The sequence below is a fragment of the Macaca fascicularis genome, chromosome 1 (genome assembly GCF_037993035.2).
Source record: "Macaca fascicularis isolate 582-1 chromosome 1, T2T-MFA8v1.1".
Taxonomy (NCBI): Eukaryota; Metazoa; Chordata; class Mammalia; order Primates; family Cercopithecidae; genus Macaca; species Macaca fascicularis.
In genome coordinates, this window is record NC_088375.1 from 195,438,353 (window position 1) to 195,464,234 (window position 25,882).

A 25,882-nucleotide genomic window follows, 5' to 3' on the forward strand; every position below is an offset into this window, starting at 1 on the left:
AGGCTGGTCTCGAACTCCTAACCTTGTGATTTGCCAGCCTCAGCCTCCCAAAGGGCTGGGATTATAGGCATGAGACACTGCACCCAGCCAATATACTTTCTATTGGGATAAAATTAACTTTTAATGGTCACACCACTGCCTCTGCACCAAAAGGAGAGGTAGGAAGGCAGACAAAGTGTTAGGTCATTTGATTTTTTTAAAAGAGATTCTGCCCAATTAAAAATTCATATTCTTGGTATGCTAATTTGTTTTCCTAAAAGAAAGATGGTGGATGTCAACTTCTGAATACAGTATGCTTTAAAGCTAAATGGAAAATAGCAAATACTTTTCAAGCCTTAAGGAAACCTTTGCAAAGCATCATTATTACAAGCTTAGAAGAAAATTTGATTTTCTGCATCAGGTTTTCAGAAATAAACCCGAAGTATTTGCTAATTGCAATGTCACCAGGAGAAAAGTTTCTTCAGCTGAACAAATGATTAGGTCATATTTATACTAAAATTGAGTTGAAGCAATGAAAAACTGCAGCTCCCACGATGATTATAAACAGTATCCAATAATCATTTTAGATGCTAAAACAAGCATTTCTGATTATTTATGTTTTCCCTTTTTTCTTGCCCAAACATTCCTACTTCCCAGCTCTAAACATTTGGAGTTTCTCATGGCATAAATTATCCTCTTTCCAAAATGAAGTAAGGAGCAACAAAAGAGAAGTATGCAGAGTTTCCAAAACAAACAAACATTTGGTTGGAGAAATGGAATTCCTAAAATTATTTAATTCAGGGGTTCCTCAGGTATGGAGGTGGTAGGATTTTCAATGTTATAAAGGACAACTCTAACTTTAAAACAAGGCAGAAAAACTGAAAATGCAAGAAAGGATATCTGAGGTCATATAGCCTTCCTCCCTCAAAATTAATATATTTGTGGTAATTCTCTATATTCCTTAGCTGCTCTGACTCAAATGCACTATTTGCATGGGCAAGGCGATTGAAAAATACCGTATCCTCCCTCCCAGCCCTTTACTTTGAAAATAAAAGTAGTCCCACACCTCTCATCTGATACAATTTAAACATGTTTATAGAAAGTGACTACAGCAAAACCACTGTGTGGTAGCAGAAGCACTGAACCCAGACTTGAAAGAGAATACACCTCCTGTCTTGGGAAGGAAGTTGCCCCCCCCAGACTCTGTGAGAGCCCCCCTCCCAGAAGTTGGGCCCCACAAGTGAAAATGGGAAGCCCTGTGGGAGGTTCTGAGACATGGAGGATTCCACCCAAGAGCAGTGCTGGCCTGAATCACTGCAAAGGGTCTTCTCTGGATGGGTGAGAGGCAGGGAGTATGCGCCTGTGCCCCAGGGTGAATCAGGAAGGAAGCCCGGGAGTACTTTATTCTTGGAATACTGTGTACTATAATTTATCACTCCATTTATTTCATGTCCCCCCCCCCCCAACTTAATTTCTCACTAAAGCTCTCTTTGAAAGATTCTAACTTGTTTCTGCTAAGTTATGGGGGAAAGGAGGTTTGACCAAGCCAGCAGCCACTGTAGCTGGGGAGGTTGAGGCCAGAGTCACGAGTGGTGGGAGGGATCACGGCAGCTCTAAAAATGGAGACCTGTGCACACCTGGTAGGACAGGGTTGTCAGTGAGGCAAAGAACTCAGAATAAGAGTCCTAAGGGTCAGTAACTTTGTTTCCACCTTTCAAAAGGAAAACCCCTTACAGGGACTTGAGTTCTTGCAGTGGCTGACATTAGCTGTGTGAGAGTAGGCATGTGATCTTTGAGGCCTCAGGTGCCTGTGTATAAAATGAACTTCATAATTCCGTTCCCAACATTAGAACTCATCTGACCCTCCCCAGGTCAATGGAGCACTAGAAGAGGGTGTCGGCACCCTCTTCAAAGGCACCCTAGTATTCACACACAGTCGCCAGCATATAGGCATATTGGACACTCTCAAGCAATGATTTTTTTTTTTAAAGTCAGTTTGTTCTCATCTTTAGTTTTTTTCTCTTATCCCCTATTCTTCTCACTTGCCTAGAACATTTCTATAGTGACTTGCAAGGCCTGGGATGTTTGAGGGCCTCAAATCAACTCTTAGGGTTTATAATTTCATATCAGAGAGACAGATTTTACTCATGCAACTTCCTTCCACATTGGAGGACACAGGACCCCACAGCACTCAAAAAGATCTGAAAGGTTAGAGTTACCAAGTGGAGTCAAAGCATCCAATCTTTTTTGCAAGTCTAATTTGGTCCCATTAAATCTTGGATGGCTGGCCATCATCAGCATACTTCAGGCCACGGCCAATTATGATCTCCACACTACACTTCTCAGGTACCTTGTAATTATAAAATGCAATATAAGTAACTAGAAATATTAAAAATATATTTAAACAGTACTGAAGTTCTTCGGGAATTGACTTACCATACATTACAAAATTTATTAACTGTCAAAAGATTCTAACATAAATAAGAACTGTGCTGTTTGGTAATCTGACTTCTAACACAGAAGTACAAAACCATTCTCTTTTTAGAAGTGGAATGGATTGATACCATAGCTTCAGTTTCCTCCACTTCATCTCCTTTATAAAAAAATTATACTTATATTCTTTTGCTGCTAAGATAGCTTTGCAATGCTGGCCTCATCAGCAGTTTCTCCACTTGGTAAGACAACCAGGTGTGACCCAGGCATGCTTCAGAGTACATCCTCTCCCCATAGCGAAGAACAGGCAGCATTAGCTACACAGACCATATCCATTGAGAAGGAGAACATTGCAAGGCACACTGTACCTGATTGCCGAGGAAGAACTATAGACAGTAAGAGTAAAGGATGGAGGAAAAGGAGGGGAAAAAAAAAGAGAACATTTTGTCAAATTAACACTAAGGAATGAAAATCATATCATTACGTTCTTCTGGCAAAGTGACACACACCGAACATATTCTTATCAAGCTCCTGCCATAGGGATGTGGTTTTAATTTTAATTTTTTTTTTTTGAGAGTCTCGCTCTGTTGCCCAGGCTGGAGTGCAGTGGCGTGATCGCGGCTCACTGCAACCTCCAACCCCGGTGTTCAAGCAATTCTCCTGCCTCAGCCTCCCTAGTAGTTGGGATTACAGGCGTGCACTACCAAGCCGAGCTAATTTTTGTGTTATTAGTGGAGACGGTGTTTCACCATGTTGGCCAGGCTGGTCTTGAATTCCTGACCTCAAGTGATCTGCTCACTCGCCCCTACCTCCCAAAGTTCTGGGATTACAGGTGTGAGCCACCATGCCTGGCCAGGGATGTGGTTTTATAAACTATGAACTAACTCTCCACTCTATGTTGTTCTTGTTAATTCATTTCTCTAATAATTAAAAACAAAAAACAAGAAAACAAAACCCAACAAGCAGGCATAAGATCACCTGGAGCTTTATTAACTAAATGCCCTAGGTTATATTTAAGGCAGATTCACCCAGTGCTCCTCAGGAAACTGTAGCATGGGGTGGATGTGATGTACTTTGAGGACATTTTGGATATACTAATGAAACATGGATCTTCCTGTGTTTCTTAGTGCAATCTAAATCCTCTTTGCCAATCAGAGATTTTTCTTAGGACTTTAGAGAATCCTGATGAGCTGTTGATATATTTTAGGAGACCTGTTTCAGATTCTTCTATGTCCCTGACCCTGGTCCCAAAAGAAGCTAAAACACAAGTATAGTTCACTGTCAGTTATCGCCACACCTAGCATGGCTTTCCAGAGAAGACCACTGAGCCTGATGTCTCCTCAGGGCTCCTGGGCCCCATTTGTAGCCCAGCCCAGAGCAGGCACAGTATCTGTTGGGGCTTCAACACAGTTTCCCCAGGCCTCTCTAGCCTGGGAGCCACTCAGGCTCACAATGACCATCTCTTTGGGGGTAAGTGGTCAGTCATTAGATATAATTGTTTCCAAAGGTACCTTCATCCCCCTAAAGACTTTGTCAGATGTGAAGTGACAGATCTGAAATATCTCCTATCTTAAAACTCAAATACAAACTACTATCTAAGTAGATATGGACTAGTTTTCAGATGGAACAGGGTACCTGACACTTGGCATCTGTAGAGATGAGGTCAGAGAGTGACCACATCTCAAGTCTGATGGGCTCTGGGACTCTAAGCAACAGGAGGAAAAGGTGGGATCAGCCACATATGAGAAACCACCACCACAAAGTATTGGTTTTTCTCTTCCTTACCCGGTATTTATTCTCTCCGATCTGCTCCACCTGAAACCTTTTTGCACATTTGCACTGAGCCACTTGTCTTGTAACCTATTGGTTGTGAACAAAAAGAAAAGTGTAAAGGGTACAGTAAGACTTCCTATTTAGAGAAACAAAGATTTTTACATATAAGCAGGGAGGCTATTCAATATTTACTTTTTTTTTTTCTTTTTGAGATGGAGTTTCGCTCTTGTTGCCCAGGCTGGAGGGCAATGGCGCGATCTCAGCTCCACTGCAACCTCCGCCTCCTGGGTTCAAACAATTCTCCTACCTCAGCCTCCCGAGTGGCTGGGATTATAGGTACGCCCAGCTAATTTTTTGTATTTTTTTAGTAGAGAGATGGTTTCTCCATGTTGGTCAGGCTGGCCTTGAACCTCAGGTGATCTGCCTGCCTCAGCTTCCCAAAGTGCTGGGATTACAGGCATAAGCCACCGCGCCCAGCTCACTATTTACTTTTTAGGTATTTCAGGTTTCTGACATATGCATTTATCATCTGTTCCAAATTAGTATATGTTCTTACTAAGTGAACTAATTGAGACACTGAGAAAGAAAAGGCATGAAAGAAATTCCCAAGTGACTATATAACACATTCTTTATTCCTGCTTCAAAATTCCTTCAGAGAAAATTGCTAATATGCTGACATCAAAATCAAATTATTAATAAAGCAAATTATGAACTGCTTTAAATTTCACCCTAGGAGACGGAGATTCCCTGGAAGTCCTGGTGTGTTCCAGGGCCACTCCTAAGACCTATTCCAGCACCTCTCCCTTCCCAAGATCTGTTATCAACAGATGCTAGGATTTCCAGATGGCACTAATCAATTTGGTAGTTTCAGTGTGGTAGTTTTTTTTTTTTTTTTTTGAGACAGAGTCTCGCTCTGTCGCCCAGGCTGGAGTGCAGTGGCACGATCTCTGCTCACTGCAAGCTCCGCCGCCTCCCGAGTTAATGCCATTCTCCTGCCTCAGCCTCCCTAGAAGCTGGGACTACAGGCACCCGCCACCACGCCCGGCTATTTTTTTTGTATTTTTTAGTAGAGGCAGGGTTTCACCATGTTCATCAGGATGGTCTCAATCTGCTGACCTTGTGATCCGCCCTCCTCGACCTCCCAAAGTGCTGGGATTACAGGTGTGAGCCACTGCGCCTGGCCCAGTGTGGTAGTTTTTAACAAGGCAGAAAGCATGATGGGTATACACCATTTTTAAACATTACATTTTACCCCCCTTTTAAACATTTATTTTTTTGAGACAAGTCTTGCTCTGTTGCCCAGGCTGGAGTATAGTGGCATGATCACAGCTCACTGCATCTTTGACCTCCCATGCTCAAGTCATTCTTCCATCTGTCTCCTGAGTAGTTGGGGCTATAAGCACTTGCCACTACACCTGGCTAATTTTTTTTTTTTTGCGGGGGACAGACAGAATCATACTATGTTGCCCAAGCTGGTCTCGAACTCCTGGGCTCCAGTGATCCTCCCATGTTGACCTCCCAATGTGCTGGGGCTACAGATGTAAGCCACCATGCTCAGTTCATTTCAACCCTTAAATAACCCTTAAATGCTACACTGGTAGACCATTTCCCTAGATTCCAGGTAGCATGCTCAGGAGTAAGATGAGTCTATCCCAAAACACAGGACAAGTGAACCAGGATGAGTATGGTACCCTGCAAAGGTTCTCTGTAAACTTCAGAGCACCACACAGACATGACTCACTTGAGTAATCTATCTAGCCTGAGCTAGGGCTCAGATGTCAGAGATCCTCTGGGACTCTTTGAAATGCTATCTAAAAAGAGATCTCAAAATAGAACTCCAAATAATTATCTCCCAACAGACAAGTCAAAGGCTAATATGATCATTGAACCCAACCAAATTCAGGATATTATAAACCTATAGCCAGAAGTATACTCAAAATATAATTATTTCCCTTACCTCATCTTCAATTTTATCTGCATCGGTTGTTGGTCGATACGCATCCTTGTTGGGATGAAGAGCAGCTACAAATTCATAATAATCAATGTAACCATCCCCATCTCGGTCAAAAATGTCAGCCACAGCAGTCATTTCTAACTTGGTGGTGGGGAACTCTGGAGGAAAGGAATCATATTTTGAAACTTAAAAGAGGGCTTACTTGTTTGGTTAGCAGTTAGAGAAATACCTTTTTTTTTTTTTTTTGAGACAAGGTCTCGCTCTGTCACCCAGGCAGAGTGCAGTGGTGCAATCTCAGCTCACTGCAACTTCCGTCTCCCAGATTCAAGCGATTCTCCTGCCTCAGCTTCCCAAGGAGCTGGGAATACAGGTGCCTGCCACCAGGCCCGGCTAATTTTTTGTGTGTTTTTAGCAGAGACGAGGTTTTGCCATGTTGGCCAGGCTGGTCTTGAACTCCCAGCCTCAAGTGATCCACCCGTCTTAGCCTCCCAAAGTGCTGGGATTACAGGTGTGAGCCACCACTCCTGGCCATAAATACTTAAGAGCAAAAAAATTTATGTCTTGATTTTTCCTGAAAAGTAATACATATCCACTTATAGGCCCCCCTACCCCAAATGCAATGAAAAGAAGGTAATATTCCACATTTCAGATATACCAAAAAGCATAAACATAATATTACAACCACCCACACACCTATCACTCAAGAATATACTTACCCACCCCACAATTATTGAATATTTAGATTATTTCAGAATAGTGACAGTTTGGAATTAATAGTATGAAGTTTTCCTATGTTTAGATTACTGTCTTAGATTCTTGACAAACTGCTACACAAAGGGAAGTGTGAATCATATTGTTTCCCAGCTGAAAACCTCTGGTTAACCACTGTCTTTTTCTTTTTTTTTTTTTGGAGACAGAGTCTCACTCTGTTGCCCAGGCTGGACTTCAATGGCACGATTACAGTTTACTGCAGCCTTGACCTCCCCAGGCTCAGGTGATTCACCTCAGCCTCCCAAGTAGCTAGGACCACAGGTGTGCCACCATGCCTGTGCCACCTGCCTCCCAAAGTGCTGAAATTACAGGTGTGAGCCATAGCTCCTGGCCAGCTTCAGAAAGATTGTTTAGCTAGAATATCACAGCTTCTACAAAGCGCAAGGAATCCAGGCGTGACCCATGTTTGGGATGATGACTAGACTCACTGGATGCTAAAATGCCATCGATAAACTCCTGACGTGTTATCTTCCCATCCTGGTCCTTATCAATGCGCCGGAAGAAATCCATCACTCGAGACTTTTTGTGATTCATCCAACGCATATACTTTTTCCTCCAGACATCAAAGTCAAAGTTGGCAAATTCCTTCAACTACACAGAAATCAGAAGTGTCAATAAGATTTATTTTTTGGGCCCTCAAAAGTTGCCCAGAGCATACCAAACTTTCAGACATTCAGTAAAGCCATGCTTCCAGGGGGCACCAACAATGAAATCTATGTGTTTGCTTCTTTTGTGAAGGCACAATCCGGCTCCTTCACTTAAAGCCATGACTATTTACACGAGCTGTGGTATAATGGAATATAGCAAGAGAAACAATAACTGAACCACCATGGAAAATATGGAGCACATAGAATGAGAATGGGTGAAGCCAGCCTTGCTTTCCCTTTGGGCTTTTCAAAGGATCACTCTCTTAGATGCAAGGGAATGGATTCTAACCCAGAAGGGAGATCCTTAGCACTCCTCAGTTATGTTGTTTTGAAAGGCATTATAATCACACATAGGGCTCACATCAGGAGGCTCGTGTTTACCACTATCTTCTGAGATTTCAATGAGAAAAATCCGAGTTCTGGATGGAAGCATTGGGAACCCAGTGTTGTATCCAAGCATGTTTCTTTGGAATGGCACCAGAGAGCAAATTTCCCATCTGACCTCCATGTTAAATATTTGGCCTTGATGGAAAACAGCAGGCCTATGCAGTGGGCAAGACAATTTTCAGCTACTTAAGTCTATGTTAATGATATACACTCAAAATGACTTAAACAGTGCAGCAGTTTCCCCTTGGTCTTTCAAACTCCAAAGTTAGAAGGAATGGGGGGAAAAAAGCACCAAGAACCCAATAAGCTTAAAAGTCAACTGACCTAAGGAAAAAATAAATAAAACACAGAACACTCACTTCCAGGCATAGCTGCTTTGATATGCACAAATAAAAAAATACAAAATATATTAGAGGCTTGTTTTAGAAACTAGGAAGTACAGTACTATATATATATATTTTTTTTACTGGGTAATGACACTTCAAAATAGAGTTGCTTTTCATGATCAAGTGAAGACTAATAAAATAACAAAATCATTAAAAATTACTCCTATTTCATAATTGTGTAGCATCTGTTTTTACATGAAAGGCTCAACAAGGGTCATTTTTGTGCTCTGCTACATATCTGGAGACAAATTTCCAAAGTTCTGTTCCTGATTCCCAACCACAGCAAGATGCTGAGGCAGATCACGTCCTGGCCCTCACTATGGACTGGCTGTTTTCTTGCTTTCCACACCTAGAAGCTTTGGCCTACTTTGTCATGAATGGTTTTCTTATAAATGTGTCTTTTCTCATTCAGGGGCCTCAAAGAATGGGTACTGGCTTGGTATAGGTCTATTTCTATTTGTGAAGAAGTCAGTCAGGACACACGGTTTACATTTAGAGAGCCTCAGAAGGGCTGTGTTTTGATTGAAAAAATCACTTTGTTTCAGGGAAGGCCACTCAGCAGGGCATTACCTCCTCCAGCCGATCCAAGGCGTCGTTCAGCTTCCTTTGCCGCTCCAGTGCTAAGAGCCACACCTGCTGCCAGCGGGCAGAAAGCTGGTTGATCCGTGGGTTTTTTGCTTCAGATTGTGAAAGGATTGGCATGGGAGGAGGGGTCGGCTGACTTAAGGATTTCCCTAAAAGGAAAAATAAACACAAGATTAGAACAGCTGGTTAGCACACAAGGAGAAATAGCTGTATGTATAAACTTAGGAGATCTTTAGAATAATATCCAGTCAGTAACTAAGAAATACGGGACTTGGCAATATTTAGATACGGAGGTATACTAATTCCAAAAGTATTGATCCTCCCAGCACAAACTTACCTGCGCCTACATATCTCCAAGCAATTCTGTCCCACCTTAGTGAGCTGATGACACATTAACTCAACTAAGAAAGCAACATATTCTGTAGGAGCTGTTTTGCTGATTGAATTAGTGCAAGTCAAATGTAAACAGCTAGCGCTGATAACCAAAACAATGGAAAGGCCACTGTTAAAGAATAAGCTTAACCACCTCATAATTTCATACCAATCCAAGAATATGGAGTATAGCTACTGTCTGTCAATGTAAGAAAAGTGAGTTTCAAAAACAAAAGATTTTGGTTCAAAACCAATACGGTTTTTGAAAATGGAATACAATTTTTTTTTGACAGGCATTTGGAAAGTGCTCATCTTCAATTAGCAGGAATGAAGCATCCTAACAGAGGGGGCTGGAAACATACTGCCTCCGCTGCGGGATTTCTCTATGAAAGGCGCATGAGTAGGCTCTATATTTTTCCTTTTGTATGTCTTGGTGACCCGGTCCACGTCAGGCTGTTTGCGAGTCATCTCCTCCATAAACGTCTGTTAAACACAAAAAATATGAAAAAGAGTTAAAAATTGTATTTTTACTCCTATGGGGGCAAAAGAAGAGCTAGGATGGGTACTTTATGGCTTGTGGTGGTAGGAAAGTCTGCCTGGAGGCCAGTGCCTGAGTTGAGTTACTGAGGTATGTTATGTAGTTTGGATACTTGTCCCCTCCAAATCTCGTGTTGAAATGTGATTTCCAATGTTGGAGGTGGGGTCTAATGGGACGTGATTGAGTTATGGGGGCAAATTCCTCATGAATGGCCTTGGTGCCCTCCCCATGGTAATGAGTGAGTTCTTGCTGTTAGTTCACATGAGAGCTGGCTGTTTAAAAGGAGCCTGCTATCTCCTCCTCTTTCTCTCTTTCCCTCTCTTGCCATGTAACATGCTGGCTCCCCTTTGCCTTCCACCATGATTCTAAGCTTCCTGAGGCCTTCACCAGAAGCAGATATTGGCACCATGCTTCCTGTACAGCCTGCAGAACCGTAAGCCAAAATAAACCTGTTTTCTTTATAAATTACCCAGTCTCAGGAATTCCTTTAGAGCAATGCAAATGGACTGACACACTGAGCAATGAAGAAATAGTCAACAAATGGTAGGAAGGCAGTCCTGGAAGAGGGTGCAACCTAAACAGAGACAGGGATGCCTGACAGTGCTGTGGCCAGGACCCCTCCACTCACTGGCTGGGCAGGGGATGCAATCAGAGGAATGGCAAGAGGCAGGGTTGAAGAGGCAGGCAGGAGACAGATCACAAAAGGCTTCTGTGTCAGGCTAAGGGTTGGCCATTTATTCTGAGAGCAATGGGGGGCAGCTGAAAGATTTCGATCCAGGTAAGAGATATGATGCTTTACAGCTATCACTCTGGCTTCAGTGTAAAAGGTGGAGTGATATGGGGGTGGGGGGAAGTGTGGGATAGAGAGTGCCTAGCAGTGAGAAGACAGGTTAAGAAACCATTGCAGTAACTGAGGCAAAACACGGTGAGGGTTGGAGCCAGGGCTGGAAAGATGGAGCCAAGAGATATTTTGAAAGTGGGACTGACAAGCCCTGGTGAGTGGCTAGATGTAGGGGGAAGAGGAAAAGAAGGAACTCCAGACATCACAGCCTTCTGAATGAGGAAAGGGGAGGCAGATTTGGAATGGACAAATAGTGTCAGGCAAGGAGGCAAAGATGAAGTGGAATTTTAGAATGGCTTCTAGTTTACTGTATGTCTGGACTTTAGGAGATGATGGTGCTGGAGATGAAAAAGATGCAAAGACAGCCAACAGACACATGAAAAAACGCTCATCATCACTGGCCATCAGAGAAATGCAAATCAAAACCACAATGAGATACCATCTCACACCAGTTAGAATGGCGATCATTAAAAAATCAGGAAACAACAGGTGCTGGAGAGGATGTGGAAAAACAGGAACACTTTTACACTGTTGGTGGGACTGTAAACTAGTTCAACCACTGTGGAAAACGGTGTGGCGATTCCTCAAGGATCTAGAACTAGAAATACCATTTGACCCAGCCATCCCATTACTGGGGATATACCCAAAGGATTATAAGTCATGCTACTATAAAGACACATGCACACATATGTTTATTGCGGCACTATTCACAATAGCAAAGACTTGGAATCAACCCAAATGTCCATCAGTGACAGACTGGATTAAGAAAATGTGGCACATATACACCATGGAATACTATGCAGCCATAAAAAAGGATGAGTTCATGTCCTTTGTAGGGACATGGATGCAGCTGGAAACCATCATTCTCAGCAAACTATCGCAAGAACAGAAAAACAAACACTGCATGTTCTCACTCACAGGTGGGAACTGAACAATGAGATCACTTGGACACAGGAAGGGGAGCATCACACACTGGGTCCTATTGTGGGGAGGGGGTGGGGGGAGGGATAGCATTAGGAGATATACCTGGTGTAAATGATGAGTTGATGGGTGCAGCTCACCAACATGGCACATGTATACATATGTAACAAACCTGCACATTGTGCACATGTACCCTAGAACTTATCATAATAAAAAAAAAATTAAAACAATTGAACTGATGGAGATAGATAGTAGAATGATGGCTACCACAGGCTGGGAAGGGTAGTGTGAGTTTGGTGGGAGACATGGGGATGGTTAATGGGTACAAAAAAATAGAAAGAATGAATAAGATCTAGTATTTGATAGCACAATAGAATGACTATAGTCAACAATAATTTAATTGTACATTTTAAAATAACTAAAAGAGTGTAATTGGTTTGTAGCATAAAGGATAAATGGTTGAGATGATAGATACCCCATTTACTCTGATGTGACTATTACACATTTTGCGCTTGTATCAAAATATCCCATATACCCTATATAGACCTACTATGTACCCACCAAAAATAAAAAGAAAAAAAAAAAAGAAAAAGATGCAGAAGCTTTATAGGTAATAGCTAAAGCTGTTAGACCAGATAAATCTCAGCAGTGTGAGAGCATCACAAATGAGACATCAGGGAACAACATTAATGCATAGGCAGGGAAGAGGAACCAGCTAAAAAGACTAAAAAGGAACAGTCAGAGAGATCAGAGGAAAACACAAAGATTAAAGGACACAGAAGTCAAAAGGAAAGTTTTGGGAAGGGATGAAGAGCCAGCTATGTCACATGTCAAACAAAATAAAGACTGAAAAACCTCTGTTGGATTTAGCCAGTAGAATGTGACCAGAACAGTGTCAGCCAGACCACAGGGATCTGGGGAGTGATGGGAAAAATGGAGATGAGACAGGGAACAAGAAGCGTAGCTGAAAAAGGGGGGAGGCAACACAGTGGTAACTTGAGGGGAACATTGGGTTGGAAGGACATGTCTGGAAGCTTTAGAGAAAAGAATAAACAGGGAGAGACTGAAGACATAGAGGAGAGAGGGGAAAACAGAAAAGAGAGGAACTGGATAGGAAGAAGATAATCTCTCAGAGAGGAGGTACATCCCACAGGAAGGATAGGTGCTCCTCGATTTATGACGAAGTTACATTCTGGCAAACCCATCGTTAAGCTGAAAATATAACACACCTAAAATATGGAACATCGTAGCTTAGCCTGGCCAACCTTAAACATGCTCAAAACACGTTAGTCTATAGTTAGGCAAAATCATCTAACACAGACCCTATTTTATAATAAAGTGTTGACTATCTCATGTAATCAAAGTGAAAGAATGGTTGTATGGGTACTCAAAGTGTATTTTTTATTTTGTTTTGTATTTGAGACGGAGTCTTGCTCTGTCACCCAGGCTGGAGTGCAGTGGTGCGATCTCAGCTCACTGCAACCTCTACGTCCCTGGTTCAAGTGATTCTCCTGCCTCAGCCGCTTGAGTAGCTGGGATTACAGGCAATCACAACCACAACCACACCCAACTAATTTTTATATTTTTAGTAGAGATAGAGTTTCACCATGTTGGCTAGGCTGGTCTCAAACTCCTGACCTCAAGTGGTCTGCCCCCCTCAGCCTCCAAAAGTGCTGGGATTACAGGTGTGTGCCACTGCACCTGGCCTCGAATTGTATGGTTTCTACTGAATACGTATAACCTTTGAACCATCATAAAGTTGAAAGACTGCAAGTCAGGGACCATCTGTATAGTGAGTTCTCACTTGCAGGGGTAATTGTTTATATAAACTAAAATGACCATACAGTCTACAGTATAACTAATCAAGATTCACACTTGAATTCAGTATAAATGATTATGGTTAAAAACAGTATTTGCCTCTTAAGGATATATTATGAAGATGGCTCACCTGAGCTTTCCTCCATTCAGTTTAGTCTGATGTGCACCTTCACTGATCACTGGGTTCATGTGAGAGAGCTTTCTGAACTAGGTATAATGGGGACCAGTGGGCCCTTGGCTCAGATGATGGTCAATAAAAACAGGCTGTGGCAGGCAGACTTCTAAGAAGGCCCCCAAGATTCCCACTCCTGTATGCACACTCAATGTAATCCCCCTCCCTTGAGTGTGGGCAAATGATAGAACAGTCACTCTCGTAATTACATTTCATTCTCCATTACATTTCAAGACTCCATATAGGACCTTGGACAGTTTCTCCAGCTGGCTGTGTGGTTAAGACCTGAGGGGGCCTCTAGGAGGTAAGAGCAACTCCTAGCTGAGAGCCAGCAAGAAAGTTAGAGACCTCAGTCCTACATCCACCAGGACCTAGATTCTGCCAACAACCTGAGTGAGCCTAAAAGAGGACCCTGAACTCCAGATCAGACTATAGTACTGGCTGACACCCTGATTTCTGCCTGGGGAGACTACAGGAAGAGGACCTAGTCAACTCATGCCCAGGCGACTGAAGCACAGAAACTATGAGGTAAGTAAGTATGTGTTGTTTTAAGATGCTAAGTCTGTGGTAATGTGTTAAGCAGCAATTTAAAAACAAATATACAGGGCAACAGAGATGGTATCCATGCCCAACATGGAAAACACCAGTGATCACACAGTGAGGTTAAGACACCTGATGCTCAGCGATAAGGGCTTTAACTCGGTCAATGTTCTGTGGGATTGGCTCCTGATCCCGCTGAATGAGGGTGGTCTCAGCCCACTGGATCCATGCCAGAAGTTCTTCCAGGAGCTCAGCATTAGCCACCAGTTCTGACAAGGCCGTTTCAAGACGCTGCTGGTGCTGCTTAGCCCATGTCAGGACCTGTGGAAAAAGAAGGAAACCATGGTCTCTTTCAGTCAAGCATACCTCTTTGTTTCCAAAGCCCTTTTTCATCTGATTTTGACAATGACTTTTTATTTTTGTTTATTTTTTTGGAGACAGACTCTTGCTCTGTCACCCAGACTGGAGTGCAGTGGCACAAACTCGGCTCACTGCAACCTCTGCCTCCTGGGTTCAAGTGATTCTCCTGCTTCAGCCTCCCAAGTAACTGGGATTACAGACTTGCGCCACCATGCCCGGCTAATTTTTTGTATTTTTGTAGAGACGGGTTTCACCATGTTGCCCAGGCTTGTCTTGAACTCCTGAGCTCGGGTAATCCGCCTGACTCAGCCTCCCAAAGCTCTAGGATTACAGGCGTGATCCACTGCTCCCGGCGAACCCAATGACTTTTTAGAGGAGAGAGCACCCAAACAGTCAAGAGACTTCACTATTACCCCAGTGACAACTGGGATAAGAGCTGGAATAAAATATCAGCTCTCTTGAAAGCAAATCTAGTATAGTTGTTCCTTGGTATCCACAGGGAACTGGTCCCAGTACCACCTGCGGATACTAAAATCCATGCATACTCAAGGTCTGTAATTGGTTTTGTGGAACCTGCAAAAGTCTGCCCTCTGTACACATGGGCTTCGCTTCCCGTGAATACTGTATTTTCTATCCACGTTTGGCTGTGAATGTGGACCCCAACCAATATGGAGGGCTGACTGCATTTACCGAACAATAACCGCATATAAGTGGACCTGTGCAGTTGAAACACACATTGTTCCAGGGTCAGCTCTACATCCTATTAACACAGGACTTCCCAGGAAAGAGGGGACACTATACACAACATGTCCACTGAAAGTCACTATTAACATAGCACTATGCCAACACTATTACTCCTCGTTGCCACACATTACCAAGAAAACAGTCTTTACTAAAATGTTAACTTAATTTTTGCTGAGATATTCACAGTGAGTGAAAGATTCCTTACCTAGGAGAAAAATACTATACTATAGTAATAGTTTACTGGGCGTGTGTGGTCCTCCTCTGAACCAGGGACTCACCTCCTCAAAGCGAGCTCGGATGATGGTGATCCAGTGTTTGATGGTTGTGATGCAATCGGGGTGGCAGACAGCCAGGATGACTTCTCCCATGGCTACTGCTGAGTTAACGTCCACTCGCTTTTCTTCTACTTTCTTCATGAATTCCTTAACAAAAAAGATTTTAAAACAAATACTTAAAAAGTCTACATTAGCAGCACTGTTAGTTTACATTGAGGGGGGATAAATTTCAATGTTTTCTTTTTCCTCCACGTGTTGACACAGACCTCTAAAAGCCTGTACTTAGTTATTTATGGCATTTTAATTCTAAAAGATGTGGGAAGGTGAGGGGTTTACACAAGAATGACTTTCTGTGGTGGAGATGACAACAAGAATAGGACACACAGAGGTATGCCCCCTTTTTCCTATTCGAGTTAGTTTCTTTCTTTTTTAATCCCATTTTTCATTTATTCATTTCATGTTGGTAAACATATTTGTATTGGAAAAATATAATTATAGTTATAAAAATCATAATATTTTAAAAATACCCATAACAGAATGTAATGATAAAACCATGATTAAAATCTCTGAGTGGATAAAATAAAAATTTAAAAAGGGAAACAACATTTCCCACCTCTTTAGGATAGACTGAGACCCCAGACACTGCACCATACTCTACAGCTTGGTAAGTGGTTCTGGGGGATCATATCAGGGCCTAAAGCTGGTAACATAAGGAAAGGCAAACAAAGGAATATGCAGGTGAGGAGGAAAGAAGATGAAATAGTCCACGTTTTTCTTTATATAATACCATGTTTTAAAAACTTGTTACAACCAACATATATTACTTTTCTAAGAATGAATGTTAATGTTTAAGATGTCAAAAAACCCAACAGCTATTTCCCTTTCATTCCTGCTATGAGCTAGGGCCACTGGTTTTGTTCCTTCTCATGTGAGTTCTGATAATTCCAAGAAAAAGTTGCTTTCATTTAGTGGTAGGCAGCCCTTAAGGTGGTAGGTAGCATGAGGTCACCAAACCGCAAGGCTGAATTACCTTATGGGTGTCAATGAGGGACTGCAGGGCCTCTGTGTCATCAGGAAGTGCTCCCCGAAAGCGAAGCGTTTGCTCTGCTTCAGAAAGCCACTCCAACAGCATGTGAACTGTGTCCCGAAACACTTCCGCCTGAAATAACCAAGCACAAAAGATTCAACCTCTCTCTGCAGCCAAGGACCTAGACACTGGGACATGCCAGGGAAAGGGTCCAGTGTTCATTCAGACATTTCATGGCCTCATCAAAACTCCACAAAGGTTATCTTTCATTTGTAGATCTTTGAAAATCAGCTGAATTCATTATTTCTCAAAATGAATGTTAAAGTTTTATAGAACATTCAGAATATCAATTTTCAACTCTGTTACACTTAATTCAAGACTGACTGGAACAGATTCTAGTAAAAGAAAAACAAAATAAACCCACTCAGATCTATCCCTTGGGTTGGGACAGCAAATGTCTCTTACCTGTTTCAAGGCCTGCTCAAGCCGGCTTTGTTTGGAAACAGAGAGTTTACAGACAGTGTCCCAGCGAGTGCTCAGTTCCTGGAGCTGCCCTTTTACCCAAGTGGTGTCATCTCGACTATTCTCAATCAGCTCACGGCCTGACCGCTTCAGGACCTGAACGGTTCCTGTTCGCTTTCCCAGTTCCTTCTGGAAAACCTAGAAAAGAAAATAGGAGAATTAGTTTGTTTGAGGAATGTTTTGAGTCCAAGAAACCACTGGGAAATAATAATTTTCTTGGTAGGTTCTAATCATGTGTCTTTTATGCATAGAGGGAGGCAGAGCAATGTATAAGAAAAAACAACCAGGCCGGGCGCAGTGGCTCATGCCTGCAATCCCAGCATTTTGGGATGCCAAGATGAGAGGATTGCTTGAGCCCAGGAGTTCAAGACCAGTCTGGGCAACATGGCGAGACCAAATCTCATGGAAAAAAAAAAAGAAAAAAAAAAAAAACAACCAGAAAAAGTGGCTCTAAATGCTAGCTCAGGCATTTGGGAGACACATAATTTTGAAAAGTTGCTTAAGGCCCAGTTTCTTCATCTGTAAAATGGTAATCATTATACTAATGTTTCCAGAATTATGGGAAATAAAAACATAACTGCTCTGCACATAACAAGAATCTGTTGTAATTTCAAGGTAAAGTTAAATGCTTGTGCTGAAACAGGAGGATATTACATAATCCAACATGACAGGTAGAGATGATGTTAAATATTGGCGTGCATGGTGTTAAGACTGTTAGGTTCAGAAGTGGTTTAAAAAAAATCACTCATTTCCATTTTAGGAGTCAGTGGAAATGGATATCTTACGGGTTTCCGTTGGAATTTAAATCCATTTTGTGACTCAACTGAAACAAACAGGAAGAGGGGCAACCTTGAAGTGAAGTTTACACATTGCCAAATCTGAATCAAACCAATTTTGGTAAATTCTGTGACTAATGCAGAATCTCAGCAACAGTTTGTTTGAACACACAAAGCAACTGTCAGGCTCTCTTTCTCCCCTAGAAAGAAGGGCAAGGCAATCACATGTAGAAGATCCTAGGGCACTGCACTCCAACATAGCCCAGACCTCGCCCTTACCTTGTGTGCATCCATGAGGTTCATGACGAGGTCGAGGTCCCCGTGCACGGGTTGGTCCTCAGCCAGCTGTGGCTCCACCTTGTATAACCAGTCAACCAAGGCCTGCAAAGCATCCATGAACTGACCCGAAAAGAGCAGGGCTTCCTCCAACTTGTGCTGCCTGAGAAATGCACACAAATGCTACCATTTTTAGGGATTCCTTTTACAAATGGCCCACAATTCTGCCTCGCTGAAAGGGAATATTGTTTGAACCCTATATAGAGAGTGACTTCTACATTAGAACAGTTAGAAATAGAGTAAAAAGTAACTGAGAGATGGTGAGACATTTTAAATCAAACCACCCTCTAGAATGGATTAAGGGTAGCACAGGGGACAGAGAGAGATACCCTTCAGGCATCTTATAGCCCAGTGACACACAGGCACACTCTAACAACCCAAGGTCTGTGTTAATCTCCTTATACCATTCCAAGTAAAAGATGATGGTTTTGGTAATGATCAGGAATCAGGAGTTCAACTCCTAGCTCTGTATCAGTTGTGTGACCTTAGGCTGTTTCTTCATCTCCCTGAACCTCAGCCACCTCATCAAAAAAAATTGGAGTACAGGCCAAGTGTGTTGGCTCACACTTGTAATCCCAGCACTCTGGCAGGCCAAGGTGGATCACTTGAGGTCAGGAGTTAGAGAACAGCCTGGACAATAGCAAGACCTTGTCTCTACTCAAATAAAAACCAATGGCTGGGTGTGGTGGCTGACGCCTGTAATCCCAGCACTTTGGGACGCCGAGGCGGGTGGATCAAGAGGTCAGGAGTTCCAGACCAGCCTGGTCAATATGGTGAAACCCCATCTCTACTAAAAATATTTTTAAAAATTAGCTGGGCGTGGTGGCATGCACCTATAGTCCCAGCTACTCAGGAGGCTGAGGAAGGAGAATTGCTTGAACCCGGGAGACGGAGGTTGCAGTGAGCCGAGCCGAGATTGTGCCACTGCACTCCAGCCTGGGCGACAGAGGAAGATTCCGTCTCAAAAACAAAAACAAAAAACATTAGCCAGGTGTGGTGGCACATGCCTGTAGTCTGAGCTACTCGAGAGGCTGAGGTGGGAGGATCACTTGAGCCCACGAGTTGAAGGCTGCAGTAAGCTCTGCACTCCAGCCTGGGTGAGAGAGCTAGACCCTGTCTCAACAAGACCAAAAAAAAAAGAAAAATGCTGGGCACGGTGGCTCATGCCTGTAATCCCAGCACTTTGGGAGGCTGAGGTGGGTGGATCATGAGGTCAGGTGATCGAGACCATCCTGGCTAACATAGTGAAACCTCATCTCTACTAAAAATACAAAAAATTAGCCAAGCGTGGTGGCAGGTACCTGTAGTCCCAGCTACTCAGGAGGCTGAGGCAGGAGAATGGTGTGAACCCAGGAGGCGGAGCTTGCAGTGAGCCGAGATCGCGCCACTGCACTCTAGCCTGGGAGACACAGCAAGACTCCTTCTCAAAAAAAAAAAAAAGAAAAAAAAGTACAAATAGGGTAGCGATATTGTAATATTTAGCATGGCATAGTGGGTACGAATAGATAAAAGTACAACTTTTAGAACCAAACTGCCACGATTTAAACCTCAGCTTTGCCAATATGGTAGCTGAGTGACCTTAGGGGAGTTAAGAACCTCTTTATGGTCATTTTCTCATCTGTAAAATGGCAATAAAAGTGGTACCCACCTCAGTGGTTATGAGGATTAAATTATTATTAGCCACTGTTTGGTATATATTCAGTAGTAATTGCCCAGCAAAGGTCAGGTATCATTATGGTAAAATGAGGTAATGCATGTAGAGGCTTTGGAGTGTCCCAGAGCAGTCAATAAGACAGCTGTTGGTATTACAAATTGACAATTTACAAATACTTTTGAGTTACTGATCTTCTATTATTGTTGCTTTGATTTTATAGGTCTCTCTCTTTCTAATACAGTAAAGTTCAAGTTTAAAATGAGAATTTTTATACATTTTATTTAAATTATAATAGTCTTTGAACTAACTGGTGGTATTAAGATGGTACAAAACGTCTTACTGATGCATTAGCTTTATCACCATTTTTTTTTTTTTTTTTTTTTGGAGACGGAGTCTCGCTCTGTCGCCCAGGCTGGAGTGCAGTGGCCGGATCTCAGCTCACTGCAAGCTCCGCCTCCCGGGTCTACGCCATTCTCCTGCCTCAGCCTCCCGAGTAGCTGGGACTACAGGCGCCCGCCACCTCGCCCGGCTAGTTTTTTGTATTTTTTAGTAAAGACGGGGTTTCACTGTGTTAGCCAGGATGGTCTCGATCTCCTAACCTCGTGATCCGCCCGTCTCGGCCTCCCAAAGTGCTGGGATTACAGGCTTGAGCCACCGCGCCCGGCCTATTACCATTTTATAGAATCTGGTAAGAGCCTCTTGCTTTTGGGATCCCGGTTAGACCCCTGAAGGGGACATTCATGCTCACCGCTCCACAGACTTGCCACAAACAGTATCCCATTTGTCTCTGACTTCTCCTAGGAAATTGTCAAGTTTCTGAGTATCTTCGGGAAGCAAAGTCTTTTCTTTCAGTGCTCTGCCAGTTCTAATTGTGGTATCATACACAGGCTGCTTGCCACCAAGAGTTTTCTGAAACTCCTATGTTTCCAGAAAGAAAACAAAAAAGTGTTAAAAGTCAGATGACATCTTGATTTGGAACAAAATAATTTGAGTTTTCAGGCTAGAAACCAAATAAAGTATGAATGTCACCAGTTTTTTTGAACTAAAATTAACCATAGCTTATCCTTAAGAAATTCATAATTTTTTGTTTATACCATACACAGAAGTGCCTGACAATTTGTGAAAGCCTACAGTTTTAATTAGTTACTCCCATATCTACTTTGCTTAAACTGTTATTTAAATGAGCAAATATCATGATTAGATTATCTAGATATAAAATGGAACCCTGGCTTCATCATTTTGACTTTTAAACATTAACCGATTGGTTTTCCTTTTACTAGCTCTGATTTGTATTTTTGGCAAGCTACAAGCTTTAGTGAATAGTATTCTTGGGACCTAAGACCAATTAACTGCTTTACCTTATGCTTAGAAAGCTGAAGTTTAATTTTGTCTGGGTCATTGGATATCTCTAGTTCTGAGTCCAGGTGACTCTCGGCATCTTCTAGCCAGTCAATCAGTTTTTTCCAAGCTTCATGGAACTAAAATTACATAAGAAGTAAGTTAACAGGAATGAATATACACACTATACAGCACATTTGAGAATCATCCCAGAGACTCAATACATGCAGCCCAAGATTCTTCAGTGAATTAGTATCTCTCCTCCCCAACTTACTTGTTTTGCCCGCTTCCTGGCATCATCTAGTGATCGCCCTCTTTCAATAGATCGCTGGACAACCTTCTCCCATCGAGACTGCACGCTAACCAACAAATTCTTGATCAGAACAACATCCTGTTTTTGGCTAAGGAACTTTAATTGATTCCCAGTTTGATCCAGCTCAATGATCTGGTCTCGATGAGCATTTACTTCATTAGCAAAAACCTGAAGGAACAACAGTGCTCTTTTTAAGCTTAAGATAAGATAAAGGGGCATTTCTTTCAATTAGTGCTTTCAAAAAGAAGGCAGCATCGTAATATCATAGTTACCTTGTGCTCTTCTATCTGGGAAAGGACAGTATTTAGAATCAGGCTTGGTGGAGAAGCGATGTTTAAACTCTGCTCTGCTAGAGTGAGCCAGTTGATAAATTCTTGTAGGGAATTCTGGAATTCTGTTGCCAAGTTGAGGGCCTCTTCCAGCTTTGACTGAATTTCAAGTAAAACACACACACACAAAGAAAAAGTGCCAATTTCAGGAATTATAGCTTCAGCAACAAAGGCATGAATTGTACACCAAATGAAATGACCTCTAAAAAGGAAGCCTCATTTAATCGACCTTCAAACATGCTTTATTTGTAAAGAAGGGGACATTTTAATGTTATTGTCTGAAACAAGTGGGCAAGAACTGTGTACATGGAAAAGGAAATAGAGCACAATAAGCAGCTAAGTTCCTTTCTCTGCTACTCTCCATTTCCTTGAACGGGATTAAGACTATTCAATAACCGTAAGTGAACAGACCCTTCAGTGGTGACAGCTGTAGGATCTGCAACCTGCTTTGGGTAATGTTTCAGTTTCCTTTAATATACTTTTTGTGGTATAAAAATGGCTAAATGAAAAGCAATTTACTACAAAGATGATGTTCAATGTAGTACTCTTTGTTTAAATACATGTTTTCAGAAAATATGGCATATGAAAATATGAGTCTGAAAATTATGCTTATGCTATAAGAAGAAGAGGTAATGAAAGAAGCCAAGACATTCTAGGCAAAAATCTGACAACACTAGATGTAGATTTTCAGACACTTTCATTTACCTAAGAACGGCAACAACAATAGCTCATTCAGGGAAAAGGCTGCTCCTCACAAGTACACTTCAATCCCACAGAGTTCATAAACTCCATCCTCAGAGACCTACACTAACCTTTTGGTAATGACTTCTGCCTCTGGCCGACCTACTAGGCAGGCAAAGTAAAAATGATGGGCTGGCAAAAATGAGTATTTCCAAAATATTCACAGAAAAAACTCCAAGATGTACACTAAAAATGTTAACTTGTTAATTCTACCTGACTGGGTTATAATTTCTATTTTCCTTTTTGCGTTTTCAGGTTATTTTTGTAACTCCCCCACCGCCACCCAAAAAAGAAGCTATTACAATAAATGTTATAAAAATGTACAAACCCAATCTAAACAAATCAGGTGGAAAAATGAAATCCACTTCAAATATACAGAGGAATGTTTAGAAATTAATATATTACAACTTCCTAGATAGGAATTCTTTCCACATCATTCTATCTACATATTCTTTATATTTTTTATATTTACTTTATAGATATAAAAGATATACTTTTATATCTAATTTATATCTTTATATTCTTTGTATCTACATATTCTTTGTATTTTCTTAATACAGCACCACACACATTTAATAAATGATTTTACTGATCCTGAAGGTAATGTTCCTGCAAGATAATAAACTATCCTTGACATTCAGTTTTTGCCTGACCATTTCTGATGATGGGCAACTATGTCTTAAGGTATTTTGCTCAACTATTAAGAAAACTCTCTGAAAATTTCTTGTTTATGAGCTAGAATAGTTTATTTAATCTTAGCTTTGCCTTCTGCAGGATCTATGGATGACAGCCTGTCCAAGGATTAGTTGTGTTTTTTTTTTTTTTGGAGACAGGTTCTTGATGTCACCCAAGCTAGAATGCAGTGGCACCATCACCTCTCACTGCAGCCTCAACCCTCCAGGATCAGGTGAGCCTCCTACTTCAGCCTCCCAAGTAGCTAGGACTACAGGCGTGTGCCATCACACCTGGCCAATTTTTAGGTATTTTTGTAGAGATGGGGTCTTGCTATATTGCCCAGGCTGGTCTCAAACTCCTGGTGTTAAGCAATCCTCCTGCATCAGCCTCCCAAGTGCTGGAATTACAGGTGCGAGCCACCAGGTCTGGCCCTGTCCAAGAATTAGCATACACTTAGGTCCTTTAGCCATTCTTTATATAACCAAATTACCCAATCCCATGCTAGAAGGCTTTTAGGAAATTAATGCTTCTCTCAAGATATTCATGTGTTTTATGTCCTTCTGTTCATTAATTTCCCAATGATAGGGTCATCTTTAGTGTTTCCACCATAAATCAGGCACGGGGCTTGGCACACACTTGCTCAATAACTATTCATTGAGTGAATGTGGTCAACAGGTTTATGTATATATTGCATGCTTGATCTGACCAGCAAAAAATACAGTGAAACTCTGTACTCATAAAAAATAATCTTTTTGGGCAAACACCTTCATCCCTAATCATCTTTCATTATTTTGTAGAGAAGAGAATTTGATCTTTGAGGATGAGTAGGAAGAGGTCATATAATTTACTTCTCTCCTGATTTCTAGTAAATTTCCTTGCATACTGCATTTACATTAGGAACCAAATTCCTTGTGGAGAATTATTAGTCATCGTCCCTACATGCCCTGTCCCCAATCTCTCAACTCCAAGACACCAACTCCAGCAAAATCTTGTTTTTAAGTAGAACACAAATTGATGATTAATATAGGACATAAAACCCACCACAGAGCAACAATGGCAGTAATGTCTTAACAGGTAAGGAATGAATAATTATATAAGCAAACAACAACAGAAACTTATAACATCAATGCGACTCAACACGGACAGAATCAGTTCTGCAACTTCTGTTACAATACCCTGGTCTTCAAAAAATCTTCATATAAATGAGATGGCAATTATTATACATGCAATCAGTCAGTAAATTACTCAAACATGGGGATCATACACTGTACCTTTCTTTCTTCCATCTTACTGCTGACCGCATGCCACTTCTGCTCCAAAAGTGCTACACTCTGTTCTGTCTTGGAGCCAGACCCAGAGTCATCACGGCTTAGAAGCATGAGTCTGCCCTTGTCAAGTAGTTGATTATAAGTCTCTTCCCTGGCTTTCAGCTGGGAATAGAGTTCCTACAAGAAAAGGCAGGAAAGATATCAATTATACCCATTCTCTGGAAGACACCTACATATAGATTCTGTAGCAGAGTCTGGGAAAGTCCAGGAAGAGATCATCTTGATTAAAAGCCATTCTTTTGGAATCAGTGCAAGTGCTGAGCTATAAGGGAATGAGACCCACCATACTTAATAATAAAAGTAGCTGTAATAAGGAAATACTAATTGCTTAGAATTCATTTGTATTAAAATGTAAATATTAACATATTTTACTAAATAAAATAACAAGTGACAAATTAAAATGTTAAAATAATTTTATCACCGATAGAAGAAAAACATTTTTTAAGGATTAGAGATCCCTCAAAAGACTCCAATAATCTATTTCCACTTTTCATGAAAAATTTGCCTAGAAATTATGTTGCTTTTGGTTCTAGCATGCATTCTTGAAATACTGTTAGTAACTATTTGATTTCCGTAAACCTCCATTAAGTAGTTTCCTTCTTAAGTACAAACACATCTGTGTTATATATTTTTCTTCTTGATGCTGTCATCTTCAAGTCAATATATGTGTGCCAATAAAGCCGATTAACTCAAAATTTCCAGCTGACCCTTGCCTGTCACTACTGCTGCCTACTGTAAGGTATTAGAAGCCTGTAACAGGGAGCAATCCCCAAAGGTTATACTATATTTTTGGTAAAAATGCACTTCTTTGTAGATTTCCAGATACATATTAATACATCACTATGAACTTGGAAGGGAGCTATTGAATATGGGATGCTTATACTCAATTTAAAAAAACTGCTATTACCATATGTGTATCAAGCTGTTCCCTAGCAGTTTCAGGAAGTCCTCCTGTGGGCTTAGATGCAGAAAGCTGGCTCTCCATTCTAGTAAGTTCCAAGAGGAAATCTTCAATTTCACTGTGGAAGCCCTGGGCCTTTTGAGAAAAAGATATAGAAAAAGATATGTCAACCACATCAGTAATCAATTCTCAGCTTCAAAAGTAAACTTTCCAAATGATATGAGGAATTTATCTTGAGGGAGGAATTCTGGGCTGCTCTCTGGCAAAGCTGTTCTGTTGCCAGATTAGCATGGGGCCAATATTATTGTTAGAATCTAGCAGAACCCTTTAGACCTCACTATAACATATTATAAATGCCTGACACAATCAGGTGAATTGACTATATGATTAAGGTACTCTTGAACAGGGAGAGACCTGACTTGATCCAACACAAAAAGGGAATCATA

At 41.5% G+C, this 25,882-nt stretch overlaps 1 protein-coding gene across 38 annotated transcripts in view; it reads right to left on the reverse strand.

Moving 5' to 3' along the window:
- Positions 1 to 25,882, reverse strand: part of LOC101867430 (microtubule actin crosslinking factor 1) — a 386,272-nt gene that overhangs the window by 19,827 nt on the left and 340,563 nt on the right. For 31 of the 38 annotated variants that reach the window (XM_074011478.1, XM_065533991.1, XM_074011506.1 and 28 more), the window contains 17 exons: positions 25,443 to 25,571; positions 24,479 to 24,652; positions 21,735 to 21,890; positions 21,424 to 21,630; positions 21,170 to 21,289; positions 20,560 to 20,729; positions 18,101 to 18,260; positions 16,989 to 17,183; positions 16,527 to 16,655; positions 15,500 to 15,643; positions 14,250 to 14,438; positions 9,650 to 9,770; positions 8,901 to 9,064; positions 7,339 to 7,501; positions 6,143 to 6,297; positions 4,198 to 4,272; positions 2,781 to 2,798 (listed from right to left, as the gene is read on the reverse strand). In XM_074011478.1, coding sequence (XP_073867579.1) covers positions 2,781 to 2,798; positions 4,198 to 4,272; positions 6,143 to 6,297; positions 7,339 to 7,501; positions 8,901 to 9,064; positions 9,650 to 9,770; positions 14,250 to 14,438; positions 15,500 to 15,643; positions 16,527 to 16,655; positions 16,989 to 17,183; positions 18,101 to 18,260; positions 20,560 to 20,729; positions 21,170 to 21,289; positions 21,424 to 21,630; positions 21,735 to 21,890; positions 24,479 to 24,652; positions 25,443 to 25,571 — 2,469 coding nt within the window. The remainder of the gene's footprint in view (positions 1 to 2,780; positions 2,799 to 4,197; positions 4,273 to 6,142; positions 6,298 to 7,338; positions 7,502 to 8,900; positions 9,065 to 9,649; positions 9,771 to 14,249; positions 14,439 to 15,499; positions 15,644 to 16,526; positions 16,656 to 16,988; positions 17,184 to 18,100; positions 18,261 to 20,559; positions 20,730 to 21,169; positions 21,290 to 21,423; positions 21,631 to 21,734; positions 21,891 to 24,478; positions 24,653 to 25,442; positions 25,572 to 25,882) is intronic. The other 7 variants (XM_065534032.1, XM_065534034.1, XM_065533973.1 and 4 more) reach the window with 1 other exon arrangement.